The sequence below is a fragment of the Hemicordylus capensis genome, chromosome 2 (genome assembly GCF_027244095.1).
Source record: "Hemicordylus capensis ecotype Gifberg chromosome 2, rHemCap1.1.pri, whole genome shotgun sequence".
NCBI classification, from domain to species: domain Eukaryota; kingdom Metazoa; phylum Chordata; class Lepidosauria; order Squamata; family Cordylidae; genus Hemicordylus; species Hemicordylus capensis.
In genome coordinates this window covers 423271764-423291233 of record NC_069658.1, presented here as the reverse complement: position 1 = coordinate 423291233, position 19470 = coordinate 423271764, and the positions used below count along the sequence as shown (strand labels likewise).

General features: G+C 43.4%; 1 protein-coding gene across 10 annotated transcripts in view; it reads right to left on the bottom strand.

Annotated features, from left to right (window-relative positions):
* The window catches only part of LIMA1 (LIM domain and actin binding 1), a 97129-nt gene that overhangs the window by 12569 nt on the left and 65090 nt on the right, over positions 1 to 19470 (bottom strand). For 9 of the 10 annotated variants that reach the window (XM_053293977.1, XM_053293973.1, XM_053293976.1 and 6 more), the window contains 3 exons: positions 9693 to 9801; positions 8136 to 8290; positions 3507 to 3614 (listed from right to left, as the gene is read on the bottom strand). In XM_053293977.1, coding sequence (XP_053149952.1) covers positions 3507 to 3614; positions 8136 to 8290; positions 9693 to 9801 — 372 coding nt within the window. The remainder of the gene's footprint in view (positions 1 to 3506; positions 3615 to 8135; positions 8291 to 9692; positions 9802 to 19470) is intronic. The other variant, XM_053293980.1, reaches the window with a different exon arrangement.

Below are 19470 nucleotides of genomic sequence, written 5' to 3'. Positions count from 1 at the left end.
TCTAATTTATTTATTTATTATCTCTCTAAGTAAACTTTTGTTGAAAAGCAGTATATAAGTATTTGTTTATTGTTGTTCCAGAGAAAGCACTGTGCTTAGCTTACAACTAAGATGTGAATACAGGATTAAAGTCTCCCTTGATGTAACCTGAGGCTCCTCACTGGGTCATGTCCCACATTTTTAGGCATCTTTGGACCTCCAAGTCATTAGAGCATACACGCTTCACTCATTTGCAGCGAGTGTATGTTTTCTGTTAGTTTTTGTTTTAACTTCCTAGAACTGTGAGGACTGGGGTTTTTTAAGCTTGTTATTTTAACAACCAAGAATTATTTAAAATATTGAGGACTGCTGACCTCAGAAGTTTAATTTCAACATAGGTTGCCACATTGGTCTCAGAGTATTCTGTCACCATAGCACAGATTCCACATGCATTTTGGAGATACACAGAACTCTTGATTTGATAAGAGTTGTGAAAGCTATCAAGATTATCCAGTCTAGAGAAACTGATGTACGATTCCCTCATCTACACTAGGGTTAAGTCAAGAGAAGCAATTAGTACACGCTCTCCATTTATGAACAGACTAGTTCACATACCTCCCCCATCCCACTGCTATGCAGATTATCCACTATGGACCACAGCTGCTGCTTTATTGAATGCTCGATATACAAGGGCGTTGCTACATTCTTAAAGCTGGAATAACTAGTATACAATCCACCAATTTTAGCCCTTGGTATTTCAAAGCATCTCCCAAAGAAGGTTCACCCAACTAACTACATTGCCCCATTTAAAACGTTTGCCATGTGGTTGATCTAACTAGGCGGAGAGTTGATCACTTTTAGTCTCTGACCACACAGTAGCCCCAGCATTACCAAAGCCACTCAGAAATGTAAAGACACAGGTAGCATGGCACTGCTATGCTTACAACAGTGCTGGAGGCTACAGATAATTGTTTCTCCACGCAGTTAGCACGGGTCATCTGAACAAAACTCCCAGACTGCCACTCCCAATGCTGCTAGGACTGGTCTATCTTGATTTCTACTTGCTGTTAGAATGATTTTGTTGCATCTTGGATTTTTATCCTGCACATGCTTGAAAAATTTCCCAGTCAAGTAGTACTAGCTACAGGGCAGACCCCGAGGCTCTTTAAGCAGTTATTTCACAGGGTAGGGCAATTAAGTCTACAAGACGACTTTGGGCCTTCATGTGACTGAGCCCATAGTTATTTGCCATACACCACTTGGTAGGGTAGCAAGCCTTTGTTATAGACAGCTTCTTTTGAGTGTAGGCTCACATATAGGGCAATTATAAGGAAGGAATGCCTGACTCAGAACACAGAGCACTGTTTCCCCCTGGGGTGCTGCTCTATTAAATAAAATAGAGCTTAAGACTGCTCATGGTAAGGAACTTATACACCCTAATACGCTTACCAGCAGCATCTTGCTAATTTACACTAACAACTGGAAGCTCCATTCCAAGCAACTGAACTGTGTGAATTAGTAAGGAAGCACATTAAGCCGGGATAACACACAGTGCTCATTTGACTTGTTTGAGGAACAGATAATTGGAAGCATTGCATAGCACATTCAATAGCATCCAGGAACTCACACCAAAAAGGTCCTCATGCCCATACCCTCCCTGTGATGTGGTGAGTGTGCAGTGCTTTCTGCATGCAAATTAAGGACGATGAGATGAACACATTGTTAGGTTCACGAGATAGATTTCTACCCACCCGCTATATCCAGCCAGCATAGCTGGCCTACTTATTTTACATGGATGCCTAAAGAGACAAGTGCTGACACACTCCCACCATTCTATTCAGGCTTCTTGCATGTGCTCGTCATGCACATCAAGCAAGCACTTAGTCACCATAGGGAAGAAAGCCACAAGAATGCCTATAAACTTGAGTTATTCACTCTTTCAAATCAGCAGGGAGAGGCCTTTTATTCAAACCATCCACTTAGCTGCAGAAAAGGGAACAAAGAAGGAAATTACTTTTGAGTGCAATGCGTTTGCTTTTAATTAGCTCACCTTTTATTAGGGAAGCAGCTTTCAACAAGCTAAGAGGTTACCAGTTGAGAGTTCAGAATAGCCGCCTAAGAGCGCAGCAGTTTTTTGCCCAGGGCAGACTAGGAAGCTGCCGATAGCTCTCCAGAAGTCCAGCTAACACATACATCTCACTCCAAGTTGTTAGCATTTGAAACATTGCATGTACATTTCCCTTCCACAATCCCCCAGTTAAATAAATCAGTTGTGCACGAGGACTGGACTCCACCATTCAAAGCAGGGAAAAATCCACATATGGTTTCACTTTTCAAAGGATATTGAAAGCCGTGACAAAATTAAAGGGCAAGAAAGGGGAAGGACTGAGTGTATGGCTAGGGAGCTTCTACACTTGCTGTGACGACAAGCTCTGCAGCCTCCTATCGCAAAGTGGCAGCAAAAATTTAGTCACACCACAACTGATTAAACTGAAAAGGGGTGGGGGTGGGGGACACCAATAAACATAACACTAAATGAAGGGCAAAACTCATTGTAATAATATACACAGTTACTTAAACACAGGCTGCAATTAAGCAGTTCAGACTGTTTAAATCCCATTAACGTCAGTGGGCTAGATGGGCACAGGATTTCAGCCACTATGTGTTCTTTTCTGAAGTGACAGAGAGTAGAAACAAGATGCTACTCCACTATTCAAGCATCTGACCACTCTGTAACCCAACTCACAGTTTCTTTCATCCTTTGCATGTGCTTAGCATTCTCCAACAGAGGATATCCAGTTTCAACAAAAATTCAGTTAAGCCGGAGTCACCGCCCCCTCCCCCGTTGTTGTTTTTTTAAAGCAGTGGAGAAAAATGTGGTCCAATGACTTGCCCAAAAGTAATTCAAAGGATTGAGAAGTCCACCAGAAGCCCCTCCTGCAAAAGAAGCCCCATTGCAACAAGTGAACATAGTGAAAGGGGAGATCATTTTTTCCAGTAGGGTTTGCACAGGAAGAGTTCTTGGAGAACTGTGCGCCAAGCAAACCTACAGTCAGGAAGTTTGCTTACGTCTCAGTTATTTAATCCACATAAACAATAGCTGAGTTAACATGAGAGCATTAAAGATCAGAATAGGATGATGCTACTCAGAAGTAACCTAGCTTCCCCAAAATAAATTATTATTATTATTATTATTATTATTATTATTATTATTATTATTATTATTAATTCAATTTCTATACTGCCCTTCCAAAAATAATCTCCAAGACTAGATATTCTCTGCTAAAAGGGGGGGGGGAGGGAGCATGAAATCTTAAAAAGCATGCTTTACAGCTAACCTAAAGTTTGATTCCATTTTCCATAATGCTATCGTCAAAACCTTAACACAGCCTGCAAACAATTTGCATCAGTAGATACAATTCAATTTCCAGATGCTGTGGTTTTATGGTGTTCCGGGTGCGCCTCTTCAAGAAGTTCCATTTCAAATGAAGTTGTTTTGATCTTCAGCCAGCAAAACCATCTCTTACCTTCTCCCCATCCTGCTGAGGAAACAAATCTTCACAAAACGGTGGCAAATTCTCCTTCTGCTCACAATTGTAATTCTCAACTTCGCTTTCACTGGCTCGCCCCTCATTCTACAGAATGACAAAGCACTTGAGCATTTGTATATTTTATTCCTTAGAGAGAGAGTTGCTTGTATTTTTTGACAGAGGCATGCACACTATACATTTCTTAGGGAAAACAGAAGGCAGACCTTAAGTTAGAAAAGGGGTATAACATTAAGCATGCTCACCACACAATACCTCACTATACCCAAAACCAGCACATATGCCTCCTCTCCATCCTTCCCTCACCCAATAATTGCCTTTAAGGCTTGTCCAGATCATCATTTCTTTGTAGCAATGGAGCACCTATCTGCTGGCATTAGCCCAAACCATGAAGCAATGGCATTGACCAAATACTTAACAGAGGAAGCCTTTTCAGCTGAAAAAGCAAAAAAGTGGGCTGCTTGCCCCTTTTAAAAAGAGGAAGATGTGAAGTCCAGTGTTGGCAATGAGAAGCATGGTCAAGTCATCACTCAGGGTTGAACAAGACATTACTTTAAGCAAAGGCTATGCAGCCAGGGCTAGCATGGTTGGGCACCTACGAAGCCCACCATCAAGGCCTCCTGGCCTCTGCTGCTGCTCTTCCTCACCACCGCCGTCTGCTTGCCTGCCTGCCTGCCCTTTCCCTCGCTCAAAGGGGGCAAACAACAACAGTGAGAAAAAGAAGCAGCTGCCACTGAACACTCTCTTTCCATGGCATCTGAGAAGACAACCATGGCGAGGAGGATCAATAGCAACAGCAGCAGCAAGTGGCAGCAAGAAGGAAGGAGGCCCACTGAGGGTCTGCCAAAACGTGGTGCTAGTCCCATGTGCAGCAAAACACTGAGGGCATTCACACGACACAAGCTGCCTGGGTTACCCCAGGCAGCGCGCGTTGTCTGGAGCACTGGGAGCCCTCCGCTCCTGGCTGCTCCAGACCTGTTGTGCCCACCTTTTGTACCTGGTGTTTTGCCGAGGTAGGATGACCCAAGGGTTCATTCTACCTCAGCAGGCAATTGTCTGTGTGATTGCTGCTGGGTAGATGGCTTCCTTCCAGCCCACCACCATTTTGGGCAGCAAGCCGGAAAGAAGGAGTGGCCACCATGGTGAGTGCAGTGGCTGCTCTACTGGCACTGCACTCCTGGCATGAGGCACACTGGGATGCAGGAGATCTCCCGACCCCAGCTCTGGCCCTCACTGCACTGCTGCTCATATGGGCGTGCAGCGCAGCACGACCTCACTTATTCTTCATTCATTCAATTGCTTGTACAGTAGGAGCTGATTCGGAGAAGGAACACAGCAGGGGCAGGGTCCCACCATGGTCCCCATCCAGAACGCTCCTCTCTGAATGTACTGTTAAATTTTAAACACAACAGATCACTACATTGCACACTCTTACAGTATCACATAGTTTGACCCTTATCCTGTTGCTGGACTTGGCCTGAAATTACTCTGTTCCTGGCAGAGCCACAAGGCACGAAGGATCTTCAGTGTTTATTCAATGACAGGGCATTGCTACAGGCAAGGTAACATGCCAAGACCAGGAATGGGCTGGGGAACTCTGTCTCATGGAAGCAGCCACAAGCACTATCCAAGAAACGTCCATTACAATACAGGACATATTTTGCTGGAAAGCTAGTTGTACCAGTAAGAGGGGTGCTGCTACTCAGAGACAGGTTTGTGCACTGCATGCTGGAAGAAGACATTTCCCACTATAGAGATGAAAGCTAAAGAGGTAACAGCTCGAGGTGCCCACATATTTTGGCTTGGCTTAATCATCGGCCATTTTTTGTGGCCAGTAACAATTCTTACTAATCATTCACCTCCTCAGAGTTTTCAGGAAGACTGCTGCCCTAGCCTCTTCTGAGTAGTTCTCTATAAACTGCAGACAACTTGGGAGAGGGTTGGGTAATGGCCATCACACTGGACCTTTTGCCAAAGTCCACATGGCACTATCTGCTTCTACAGATGCAGATAGATGGGAGAGGGAACACTCCACCCTTACTCAGGTTCTCTACCGTTCACTGAGAGCTGGAGAGGAACTTTACCCTGATCATCTGATAATGTGACGAAGCAACACACAACGGAGGAAGGAGGGGCGGTTGCTACTAGTAACGTGGATGAGTATGGGACATACACACCCTCCACACACAAAAAGCCAAACACCTTGCCAACAACAATCCTCGGCAGAAGCCTTAAGACCACAGGCCTGAACTGCAAGCTACTCTAGCTCTGGCCCACCAGACTCTTGGGCTTTGCCCAAGCACTGAACCAGAACTGTCTTATTCCTTGCTTTACTAAGCTCTTAAGTTGCCAGACCTATTACTCACACTGTACAACTGTGATACTAATAGCATTCACAAAATATACAGTGAACTCTGACCCAAACCAGCTGTCGGGTATTGTCACAAATTACCATTAAGCTCACTAAATAAGCATGCATCCTTTCTGACTGAAACAGCAAGGCTGGTGACCGTTTTTGTAATCCACTTGGTACAAGATTAAGAAGGTTCTGTAAGAGGGCGGGTTTCTGTGTTTTTCAAGAGGACCATGACATTTAATTCTAACCCTTACCTAAAGTCTTTGATTTCAAAAAGCAGTTGCCTGCAATATTTTAGCTAAATAAATGTTTTAAATGAAAAGCATTTCTATAGGCATTTGACCCCTAAAGTGGGAACCGCTTACATGAGTGTTTTTGAAAACTGCCACCCTAAATGGTTTTTTCCCCTCTTTGCTGAGCAACAGTTCTCAAACCAGTGATGAGGGCAAATGTACCTGGACCCCTGTGGGCTGCAGAAAAGGTGCAGGCAGGCTAAGTGTTAAGCACTACCACTCCGCAGCCCCACTCCAAAATCACCCACTTACAAAACTGACTTTCCTTAGAAGGGCTCACTGGGGTTCTGCTATGCACATTTACATGTAACGAGTATGTCCACCCCAGGTTTTGCTTCTGAGCTAGTAATCGTGGCCTCTGTCACTAAAGTCTAGGCATCCCCATGGTGGCAAATGGCTATCCAATGCTAAATCATTCTCTAGCAACCAGTAAAACTGCTGACGCCTGTTATTTGATAAGGCAAGCTAGAAAACTGTATACTGAACACAGAAAAGGCAAGCTTTAAAAGCAGCCATTAGCAGCTAAGCAGATTTGTTACAAAAGGTGCAATTACTCAAGCCGTTTAATTCTTTCCAAATACTGAACTAGCGCATCAGAATTACAACATTGCATATGGCAGGAAGTAGTCTTGGTGTCACTATTATTCCAATCGAAATATGCAGTTGCTCTCAGGACATATTTGAGAATAAGCATGTTCAAAAGTCAGACAGGAGGGCAGAAATGAAGGCTAGCTTCCCTGTTTTGTCATCTTATCCTCTTTCACTGTTCTAGTCTTGCATTCTTTGGAATTATCCCCTGCTGGATATAGGGAATTCTGTTACTTATCTATGAAAGATGATTGCATCACTCCATTATCCAAAATGCAGAGATTAACTAGAAAAACCTTTCCCTACCAGAGGTCCTCTGGCAGAGGAGGCTGCCTGTGGTACCTCTAACTGAATTGCTGCTCTGTCCTTTCTTGATCAAGAAACATGCTCAAATCAGCAATTGATGCAGAATATGAGTTCTGTTCTGGCTTCTTTAACCAAATGCAAATCCTTGCTCTTACACAGCCTAGAAGTTTTAGCTCTGCAAAGTGCCCTTCCAATTTTCAATGCAAGAAACATACCGTATATATCCAAACTGAGGACAACTCTGAATTTAAGATAACCCCCTTTAAGAATACAGTACAGGTTAATACCCAAAAGGAAGAGGACTCTGAATTTAAGATGACCCTCCAATTTCTAACATAAAGAATTGGAGGGGGGGACTAGTCCTGGATTCAGGTAAATATGGTAGTGTGACTAAGTTGCCATAGGTCCAAGGAACACTGGGCTAGGGAGTTCCAACACAGCTCATGTTAGCCCTCCAATATGCAACAAAGTAGCACATAATTACCATTCCATTCACAAAAAGGGGCAATTTGGAACCCTGCTCCCCCCGCCCAAATATGGCAACTACAGATCAGTAATAAAAACAATGTCTGAACATGCACAGTTATTATAGACCGAGAAGGGGTGGGAAGAAGATGAAACTTGGTTACATGAGGCACAAGACCAGGAAAGTGGAAGAGGGATCAGTGGGGAGAGGGGGAAAGGAGGCAGCAGCAAGACTTTGGGCAAGTCAAATCACCTTTTTGCCCCTCAGGTTTTTCCCCTCAATCCCAGCAAGGTTAAGTCCCTATTACAGCCGGAGAGCCTCAGAGGCAGAGTGCTAGGCACATGCAAAGAGAGAGAAAAGTGGCATTCCAAAGGCAGATGGGAGGGGGAGTGGTCTGAAGATTGTCCCAATAGCTTCAAAGAAACACCACATGACACAAAAACAGTACACAGTTTCCCCACCATGCACAAAAAGCATCTGAGCATCCCGCTTCCTTCAAATCACATTGTAACAGGCCAGTTTTCATTAGAATCACCTCCTCAGGCTGAGCGCCCTGGTGAAGTAACAGCCAGCTATGTATGAGGAGGAGGGGGACCTACCACAGGAGCGCTTGAGCTGCTCTGCTTGGACACAGCGGCCTGATACTTAGCAAGCCTATCCTTGATGGACGTTTCCGACAAGCGAGGCATCTCCTGGCTTCTCCGGCTCTCTGGCCTCTCTGGGCTAGAAGTTGGAGAGGTGCAGAACAGATGACCTAGAACAAGGCAGACACATTTATCTAGGTAGATGTGTAGAGGATTGAAATAGAGCGTTTTGGAAATGCTTTGTATGGGAAAAGCTGCAAGTGGCGATTGGGGGCCAAGCCCATCCAGAGGTAATTGCCATAACTATGGCAAGGTAGTTATATCTGAATGATTGGACAACATCTATTTCAAAGTTCCATAGCCTCCTTTGATAACTGGACTGCCATCTCATGCTGGTCCACTATCCAAAGCCTTCAAAGCAATAGGATGTGGTGGTGTTTTCCAAATGCAGTGGGAGGAGGAACCTGGACCCTTCAAGCCCCATCCTCCTGTGCTTCTGTTCCCCACAAACGTACTTTAAGCACGCTCTCTCCTGACGCTGACCCCCACCACATGGGGAGTGGGGAATAGTTTCAGGAGCAAAAGCATAACTAAAGAGTTCAGCTCCCACCAATTTCATTTTATACAATTCAGCATTACCTGGGTTGGGTCACCCCACCATCAGATTTTTGTCTAAATGCACCCTTATGTCACATTATCTGTCTCTTGCTCAAGTAGACACCATCTCATGCTCCCTGTGGGCCAACAACAGTAAGTATTTCTGCTTTTTTCATCCCCTCTCTTTGTAACAATTCATTTGAAGTAACAGCACTATTTGCAGCAAAACTAAAGATCAATGTTAGGCACAGGCTGCAAGTGAATCAATGGCATTTGAGGCTTGCCTTTGCCCAAACTTTGTATGGCTATCAAAACAATGCAACATAGTATTCCAAAAGCTAGAGCTCTCGGAGATGTGGGCTTTCTGTAGTTCTATCATTGCACTTCATTATTGTCTACAATGTTTCCCAGACATCTGGAGGACCCCAGGTTGGGAACCACTGGTTTAGAATTCAACAATAAAAAAGTTCTCAAAGCTATTTATGTAGCAAAAGCATAACAAGAAAACTGTTCACTTTCTCAAAGGGACTCGCAATCTAAAAAGTAACACAAGGAGGACACTAGCAGCAACCATTGGGAAGGATGCTATGCTCCCACACTAAAGTAATACACTGGCTTTTTTGACCTTGTGTATATTCCTTGTGCATACCTTCAGGGATCTGGGGCCAGCTGTAGTTCCATGCATCACATTATGTACATGTGATCGGAAATAAAAAGAAAAAATGAGGACAAGTATGGTTTCTGCATATCACAGGGAAGGCCACAGGCACTTTGTGCACAAGTTTAAGTCTAACATTGCACCAGAAATTGGGTATGGCAAGGCACATTTCCACAGAGGTTTAATGTTCCAGTTTCTGGTGTGCATATCTGTTTGTATGTGGGAAATCCACACTGACAAAAAAATTGGAGGTTTTACATGACATGCTACATGCAGAAGCTATTTGAGCACAGATCCAAACATTGACTATGGCCCACCTGAGACACTGTGGCTTTTCTCTCCAGAACTGAAGTCAAGGTCCTCTGAAGAAAAGCTATTCTCAGAGATTCTTCTTCCTCCAGAAGTCCGACTCTGATCACGAAGAACCTGTTTTAATGAAGGGAAAATTTACTGCCTGATACAGGGGAGAAAATTGTTCAGCACAAGACTTGTTCAGCACACAAGCATCACTTTCAGTTAATGACAACTTGCTAATGTCCTTGTCAGTGAGGTTTTTGTGGGGTTTTTTTAGCAATAAAACATCCCATACATTTGTGGAAAACCTATCCCTTCTTCTCATGTTTCCTTGGCTAAACTTTTTTCTACTTCTGCCTTGACTACAACAACTTTCTTTCTGGCCATTCCTCTGTCACACTTCAATCCTTCCACCTACACCCAGACACCCTGCTGTAAATATTCCTTGTTGGCCATATTACAGGTACCCACCCCATCTTGTTCTGCATCCAGCAAAAGCTCCTTACGCTTACCTCTAAGATGCTCCAGAACTTTGCCACACCTTAGTTTTCTATCTCTATTTTTGTTGCCCCAGTTGTGATCTTTTCTCTTCGCGCTCTATAATCTTAAACTGCTGGAAGATCTCCCGTTTTCACAATGACTCCCCGCACAGCAGGTATGTATGTGGTGTCACCCCCTCTCCTCTTTCAAATCCACTCTCAAAGCCCACTTCCCCCATGAAGCCTTGGGCCAATCCTTTATTCCTCACCCACAGCTGAAATGAAGTATGAAGTAACTGCATTGGTGCCATTGTCCTTGCTTCTCCCCTTTCTCTAACTTATATTGTCTCCTCCTATGGGAAACCCCTATATCAGGTGGCAGCGAAATACAAAGATACTGGAAGGCATCATCTCATACTGTGCAGGAGGAAGCAATGGTAAACCCCTTCAGTATTCTACCAAAGAAAACCACAGGGCTCTGTGGGTGCCACGAGTCAAAATCAACTTGACAGCACACTTTACCTTTTACTGTCAAAGTTTAGCTCATAGGAACAGGAAACCATCTTCTTTGCTTTACTCCCAAGTTCCAATAAGGGCAAGTCTAAACTGATTGGTCAACATTCATTTAAAGAGCTGAACCAAAACAACAGATGTGCCTCACAGTCAAACTAGGCATCAAGGATATAAGGTATTTCAAACTTTCAATTTTGTTTCTACAACTGTTATCTAAAATATCTGAATTAATGCACAAGTCAAACAGGCTCCAGGAACAACATTACTAGTGCTTACAGCCATCTCAGATAATGCTTTTTAGAATACACTTTAAGATCTACATCAATGCCACTTTTACATCGGTTTCATATCGTTTCACTGGACATGGGCTACCCATCAACTTCCAGGTTTTTCTGATGACATCTCTTAGTGAGACTGACAAACATAGAAGTGCACCTAGTTATTCAAAGTAACATTGACCTTTATCTTATGACAAAGGTCTCAAGGTTCGTGTTGATAAAGAATGATTGAAGCAGTCCTCAGTTGACCATTTACTCACATAGCTTTTGAGTGAACTAAAAACCCAGAGGCTTTATCTGCTCTTCAGAGAATTTACATGGTACACCAAAATGGGATACCTTCACAACTACAGAATTCAAACAGCAACTGCCATTCCCAGAAGATGCAGACATAAATTAAAACAGTAGGTTGAGAAGAAGCTATGGCAAGATAATCTGACACCCATTTCTCCACTTAATTAGACAATCACAAAACTAAAGCAATATAGTATGCAATATAAAGCAACATAGAAAGCTCTTAAATATATCTGCGAGATACGTTTATATATCCACAACGTTTTGCTGGAGAAAAAAAGGCAAGACTTTTCCTTCTATCAAAGGTGTGCCACATAAACACACTTGTATGAACTTGTAGATTCCTCAATTCGTTTGCATATTCACATTGAGCCCATAACTGCCTCCTCTGGCACAGGGACAACTCTGGAGTTTACTAGAAGCTTCTAGAAATTTACTGTTGGGGCCAAGACAGAAGTTTCAGACCGCTTTGTTACCATTTTATGAAGTGGCCCACCACAGAATATATACAGAAATTTGACATAAGCGATATACAATTAACCACCCAAACAATTCAGTCAGGCATTGAAGAGCTATGGTATTTGACCTCAATAGCACAAGTATGGGGAGTAATCCAATATTATAATGTACGTACAACAGCATAACTAAGTAAGTACATTGCAAGTACTGATGGAGTAGAGTATAAGCTTATCTGCCACGCCGGTGGGCTGGATGGGGATCCTCTGGATACTGCTGCAAGTTGATGCTACAAATATATTTTTAAAGGTCATGAACTGATTGGGGCCTTATGCAGAAAAACAATGTTGACGTGCTAAAATAAATTAAAAACCCAAGTCAACAATAGACGGCCATTCATAGGTCAATACAGATTTACATACAGGCAAGAAGTAAAAACCAAGCATTAAAGAGGAGGAAAGGCAGAAACCTGAGAGGGAAACTGTTTCCTCTCCTTGGAGGTTGCCTCAATGAGTTACTACAGGACTTAATTACCCTCTTGCACACTACCACATGGTTTAAAGATAACAGATCACTCTCCCTACCAACAAAGTTATCTCACAGTTGGCTTTAAAGGAATTTTGAAGTGACATTTTGATGTTCTGTTGCAAAACTTAGTAGCCCTAAATAATCAGCAGCCTTAAATAATTTTAAGTTCAATGCAGTAAACATTTTATTTACTGTTCTACTCCTAAAACAAACTTATTCTACCTTTTCAATGTTACATCTTTTGAATTTGTGTGCAACACGGCCCAGTCACACAGACTTATACGCTAAATCACTACAGCAAGGCAGCAGTGGCTTTATCATGGTGCCTGCTCACCTCTGAAGAAATCTGAGCTGCAAAAATACATTTCAAACCCAGACTACTCTGCAGAACATTCTCCCTCTCAACTAAAGACCGTGACTGGCCACCCCATCCCCTGCTCTAGCAAGGCAGATTATATATTGTGAGGTCTCACATGGTATGTGGCTTTTGCATCACTCTTTCCCCCTTGACTATACCACCACTCTTGGGTAGAAAAAGAAGGTGGGGCGGGGCAGTGTTCTAACTTGCCACACACATGAAGCAGTTTCAAGATTATCCAGCTTCCGCTGCAAGCTTTGAACCAGTCATCAGCTAAAGCCTTTAGCTGTGTAATTGGTGGGAACTGTGAGCTAAGGGCACACAATTAGGATTTTTGAAGCCATTTTGTTTGCTACTCAGGAAAAAAATATATACAAGAGGGTCTTTCCTTCCTGCAATGAGTGGCAGCTCTTAGGAACATAGGAACATAGGAAACTGCCATATACTGAGTCAGACCATGGGTCTATCTAGATCAGTATTGCCTTCACAGACTGGCAGCGGCTCTTCCAAGGTCGCAGGCAGGAATCTCTCTCAGCCCCGTCTTGGAAATGCTGCCAGGGAAGGAACTTGGAACCTTCTGCTCCTCCCAGAGCATGAGAATTTCTCACAATTAAAATGGCAATACACAAAACCTTTCATTTAAATAAAATGGTAGAAGGCAGATCAGATAAAACATTTGTGTTAAAAAACGAGAGCTCACAAAATGAAAGTTAGAGGTTGCTCAAGATTCTGAGGAGGAACTGACTGTCAGCAGATAGGAATTCATCTGGAGGAGACATTTTCCCAAATGAGAAGATTGTGTCAACAAAATTTTAGGTCAGTGGCAGCGCTTAAGTTCCCAGAAATCTCAGCATTGTCAAGCAGCAGAAGTAATAGTTCACAGTGGGGTGTGGCACAACAGTACACCCAAGTCACAAATGCCGATTGCCTTGGATCATAAACAGGCCTGTGAAGGAAAGCAAATTATGTGACCCCTGTTTTCAGAGGCTAGCTTCTAATCACCCTTATATGGGGGTATTCCTAGGCAGGCTGAATACAAGTCAATAGCTCTTGCAAGAAATTAAGAACACAAAGGAGGAACACTTCATTCAGTACGTCAGACTGCAGATGGAAGTCATAATTTAGGAACTAAGGCTATCCTTGCCACAAGCAGAAGTGGGAATGGCATGGATGGCAGGAGGTACAGACTCTGGCCAACTAATCTGACCCAACAGAACACTTGAGGGCTCAACCAGATGAGCTTAACAATGCCTCCCCCCCCCACTTTTGTTAATGAAAACCAGTCTTAACAAGCTGCAATGGGGAGAGAACACTGCAAGGGTGGGGCCACTTAACCCTTTCTCCTTCTGTCATCCATCCACGAAAGGGTTGAGCATAGGGCTGTCACATGGACAGAGCCACCAAGAGCAGGTTCAGGCCCCAATGGAAAAAAACTGGGGCCTCTACCGCAGGGCCTCCCACCACCGCTAAGGCACCTCTGCCGCAAGGCCCTCCTGCTGCTGCCGCTGACGCAAAGCCAAACTTCCAATCTTTAAAAAAGTTCTAGCTGCCATGTGCATGGCCGTGTGTGTGTGTGTGTGTGTGTGTGAGCCGAGCTCCCACCCCCCACCCCATGGCAGCAGGCGGAGCGGGAGCAGCCGCTGAACCTGACTGAACATAGTTGGGACCTGGAGCCCCTTCCAGATCACCAGGCCCTGGTAAATTGTACCAGCTTTCCCCCACCCCCTCATTGAGTGGCGGTGGGGGGGAGATACATTAAATCTAGATTGCAGGGTTGCCATCCCCTGTCTGTCTATAATTGAGCAAGGTAGAGAGCCAATATCCCTGGGTCCTTGGTGAGAAGCTTGCTCTTTTCTCCGCTTGTGCCACTCTGAACATGGCGGGGAGGGGCGCACAGAAGACCCATCTTCACTTTTTGTCCCAGGGCCCAACCTTGCTACACCCCTGCTCTTGTGCCTTTCACAGCTACATTAAAAAACCGGAGTTCCATGCGAGCAATTTTCCCCACTTTAAAGTGAGCTCAAACCCAGAAAGATAACATATACTGGATTTCTACCCTTCAATGCAGTTGTTAATGTAAGAGAAACCAGAAAAGGTAACAACTCTACTGAACTAGGGTATCATTGTTTTCTATTAGCCTGAATTGCTTTGAATAGTTGAAGAGTCTAACGAAGTCTCTTTCCGTTAGAAAAAGCTTCCCAGGTTGAACTGACACATATTGTTTACAAGGCCAAAATATCACAGAGCAATCACCTCTTTACAAAATAAAGTACACAGATCAAGGCCATCGCCCTTGAGGCACAAGTTGTTTTAACCTCATTCTGAGACACAAAGGCAAGATTTTCCAACAATACTTTAAAAGACTGCATTTGTTCCTTGCCATCATGTGCACCAAAACAGTTTCAGGGTACTCCTGAATGCCAATGTACACTAATGATGGGAAAAGGGATGGGGGAGAGACTTTTCAATGGGAGGTGTAAACACTGATGGTCTGAGCAGGCTTCAGCCTGAGAAACCAGGGTTGATAAAAGTCGATGATATTTAAAAATTTTAAAAAACAGATTTTAAATAAAATCCCATTTTTTAAATTTTAAATTGGTTTTTTAAACTTAAATTGGATTTTAATTTTTCTAACAACAATTATTAAAAAAGAATCTAGGTCAAGAATATTAATCATATCTTCTCAATATATTCTATGCACATGTTAAGAGCTGTATATGGGTTGAGAGATAACAGACCTGATAAATCCTGTGCTGCATGTATCCAGTGTACATGCAGGATACACACACCCCGTCAGGTCCCGCCCCCCCCCAATAGTGCAAGGACAAAGGTTGTCAATAAATCAACAGAGGAATTGGGAAGAGGGAGTAGACCTGCGCTAGGAGGAGCTGTAAATTATTATAAATGCATGAGATGGGGGGCGGGGGCGGGGAACAGAATGTGAAACAAGTGAACAAAAAGTATTTATGCAATCCTGAAGAAACATTTTTCGAGTGTATCCTCCATTGTATTAGGGAAACAGCTATCAAGGCAGCAGGCTGTAAACGACCCCACTTGGGAATATTTTAAATTACGTTTCTGTGGGTAAGTGTGTGAAATACAAACAGTGCAATAAAGAAATGCAAAGCCTGGTTGCCCGAATGAAAGAGCAATATGAGAAGCGTATACCTACCTTCTAAAAATGAAACCTACAGCTCTCTCTAAGTATGTATCTAAGTTATATTAGACAACCATGCACTTTTACTAGAACATGATAATTTTCCTGACTAGTGATTTAAATCATTAAAACAGAGTCTATGAAATGATTTAGATCAATTTGATTTACAATTAAATCAACTCTGTGAGGAACAGACCTACTCTAAAAAGGTCTCAGCTATTCCAGCTGCAATAGGGCCAGCGTGGAGTAGTGGTTAGAGTGCTGGACTAGGACCGGGGAGACCCGAGTTCAAATCCCCATTCAGCCATGAAACTAGCTGGGTGACTCTGGGCCAGTCACTTCTCTCTCAGCCTAACCTACTTCACAGGGTTGTTATGAAGAGAAACTTAAGTATGTAGTAATACCACTCTGGGCTCCTTGGAGGAAGAGCAGGATATTATTATTATTATTATTAATAATAATAATAATAATAATAAATAATTCAGAATGTAACATTTTGGCAAGGTAGCAGACTCACTAGTTGACATCCTAACTAAATTTACTTGCTAGTGATGTTAGTCATCAATGTGTCTAATTTATGTGCCTTTTAATTTCTATGGGACGTCACTGAGTAAATTTAGCCAGGGTATCAGCCACTCATTGGCTGAAGCCTTCTAGCCCAAGTTCTTCCAGGCACAACATCCAGAGGCTGGACCTGAGCACAGGGGGACTCAGGCTTGCTGTAGCCCAGCAAGACAGGCCTACTTGCAACACATGTGCATCCACCCTGCAAATGAGGAGCTTGTGAAGTACAGTGTGTTCTCCGGATGTCCAGCTTCTTGACAAAAAAAAAGTCTGTGTCTCAGAAGTCTGCAAGCATACACAGTGTTGTGCATGTTCAAACACAGCACCCCCAAGGCTTGGCAAGCCAGCAGCCTCCTTTTGGTAGAGAGCCAGGGCTTCCCCAAAGCCACTTGCTGACACTTTGCAACATGTGACTAAAACATGAGTCAGTTGCAGCACTGAGACTGAAGGCCCTTCACTTAAGCTCACCTTTGGGGCTAACTTGACCCATTGGAAGTTACTTATTTTTAACAAGAGAAAAATCAGCTTAGAAAAAAAGAGGAATACCATAAACTAGGATTTTTCTTTCTTTTCTTTAAGTGAGCCATTTTCCTGACTTTCAACAATCAGTTGGTTCCTGAATGCAGAGCCCTCAGGCAGCCTCCTCATCACTGCTCAAGATCTCTAGCACCTCATTCTGAACTCCGCAGTTTTTTCACCCTTGGCTTACTGGCTGAAATCCTCATGAAGTCAATCCCGGGAAAGCATGATCATAGCTGGCAGTCTCTCCAGCATATTTTGCTTCATCTTCCCTTAAGACTAGTCAAGTTGGCCATGAGTCAAAATGGATTCCTGCCAACTTCCAAATCAGTAGTAATGAGGCACTTGCCAGTGGCCACCATAGCTGAATAATGCCCGTGTGCCTTTTTGTACAGTATAGCGCTGTTCCTTTATGACATGCCCAAGCATTTTCTAACTTATTTCAGGCAACAATTTTTTTAAGTGTATGACCCTGTAACTTTGATCCCAGGGTATATCTTGGGACCCACTGGCAATGACATAGCAAAGAAGGTAGGAAAGATAGAAATCCCCAGATCATACCACAATTGCCAACACCAGAGCTATTTGTGTTAATCTGAACCATAAAATATCATCTAGGAATACAAGTGGGATTAGGAACTAAGGAACAGCATGCAAGTTGGCAACATGCTTGTCTATGACTGTGCTTAGGAAGCTTTACCCCCACAGGCCCTATAGCACTGATTACAAAGTCCTTCCTCTTCTGAATAATCTGGTGGGGGCCCAGTATGTGAGATATACAATAGCCGAAAGTTGATGAAGAAGGCGTTCTCTTAAATACTTCAGACCCAAGCCGTTTAAGGCTTTTAGGTGATGACCAGCACTTTGTATTTCTCCTGGAAGCTTAGTGGCAGCCAGTGTAGTCCTTTTGAAATAAGAGTAATATGATCTCTTCAGGCAACCTTTGAGATCAACCTGGCTGCTGCATTTTGTACTAACTGCAGTTTCCAAATTATGTACAAAGGCAGCCCTACGTAGAGCGCATTGCTGTAGTCAAGTCTGGATGTTACAAGCCTATGAACCACTTTGCTCTTCTTTCTGATATGCTAAGCAAAACTGGATGCATTAATGCTTTACAGTATCCAAATTAATAACCTTGAAGGCTTTGGAAGAAACTGATTTTATCTTTACTGTCTTACAAATGTTGAATTGAGAGCACAGTTTTGCACTTCTGATTGGCTTTATAGTTCTTGGACAAGCCCATTCAACAAACGGCATGAAATGCTTTCTGTGGTAGGTCATCCCATTAAGGACTACACCACAACTGTGTCTTTTCTCCCCTAATCTTTGCTTTCTGCTACAACGCCAAGCCAATTCATCCTCCACAAAACCCACTTCTTCACTCAAACATCTCCTGAATCCATCACCTCAGATTACTTGTGCATCTGCTGCCATCTGGACTCTCCTCTATCACATCCTTGCTCCTCCTCACTCCATGTCCTATCTTTCTAATTTATTTTAACTCATATTCTGCAGAGGACACGGGGAGCCAACTTGCAGGATAGGTTTTGCATAGGCAGCAAGAAAATGTGGCATACATAAAAAGAACGGGGGTGGGTGGGTGCGGAGAGGCAATGAGCCCAGCTATAGCATCTCTACCAGGCAGGTATAGATGCCTATGCCTTTCCCACATCAAGCTGTTATATGCTCAGCTGACTAGAAATAAAGCCAACCCAATGCACAAGTGGCCATAGCTCAGTGGTGGAGTGCATGATTTGAATGCAGAAGGACTCAAGTTCAATCCTTGGCATCTCCAGGTTTGGTTTGGTTTTTTAATGGTCAGGTAAAAGGTGATGAGAAATACTTTAGTCTGAGACCCTGGAGAGCCACTGCCAGAGTATAGAATATTGGGCTACATAGACCAATAGACTGGATGCAGGATTAGGCAGCCTCATCTGTTTGATGTGCAGTAATGTAACACCCTCTGATACTCTGGACTTGATGTGTAGAGAAGCGGCCACCACCAGTATAGTACATTTCCAGAAAACATCTATGTTGTTATTAAATAAGGGATAGAACAAAATGGCTGGTAGCAGCGGCGGCGGCAGCAGCAGCAGCGATATTGTCAAGTCTGATCTGACATTTCTAGAACCTTTTGACAAAGTAAACCATATTCTGCAGTATTTAGATCAGGACTACACAACTTGGGCCCTCCTGCAAATGTTGGACTGCAACTCCTATCATCCCAGACTACTAGCCATTGTGGTTGGGGATGATGGGAATTGTAGTCCAAAAGCAGCTGGAGAGCCTAAATTGTGCAGCACTGACTTTAAAAACTGTGAAGAATGTTTTGTTAGAGAATGTCCACATGTACCTACAATAAAGTGCTTGCACCCCTTTTCCTGAACGTAGGTATGGGAGAAACCAAGTGATTTGGGCAATACATTCAAGAGACACTTTGAAGTTTGGCTATGTGCCCATCTGTCACGACACAAGCCCCGCCAGATACAACTCTATATCATGTAGGCCAGTATTAGTCATGACCAGGGACAGTTCTCGGGGATTCCTAACTCAATATTGTATAGGCAAGGCTATAGAATTATCCCACTCTTGGACTTTGTCAAATGCACTGGCTCATTACTTCACAGCCAACTCATCCACTCCCTTTCTGGCCAG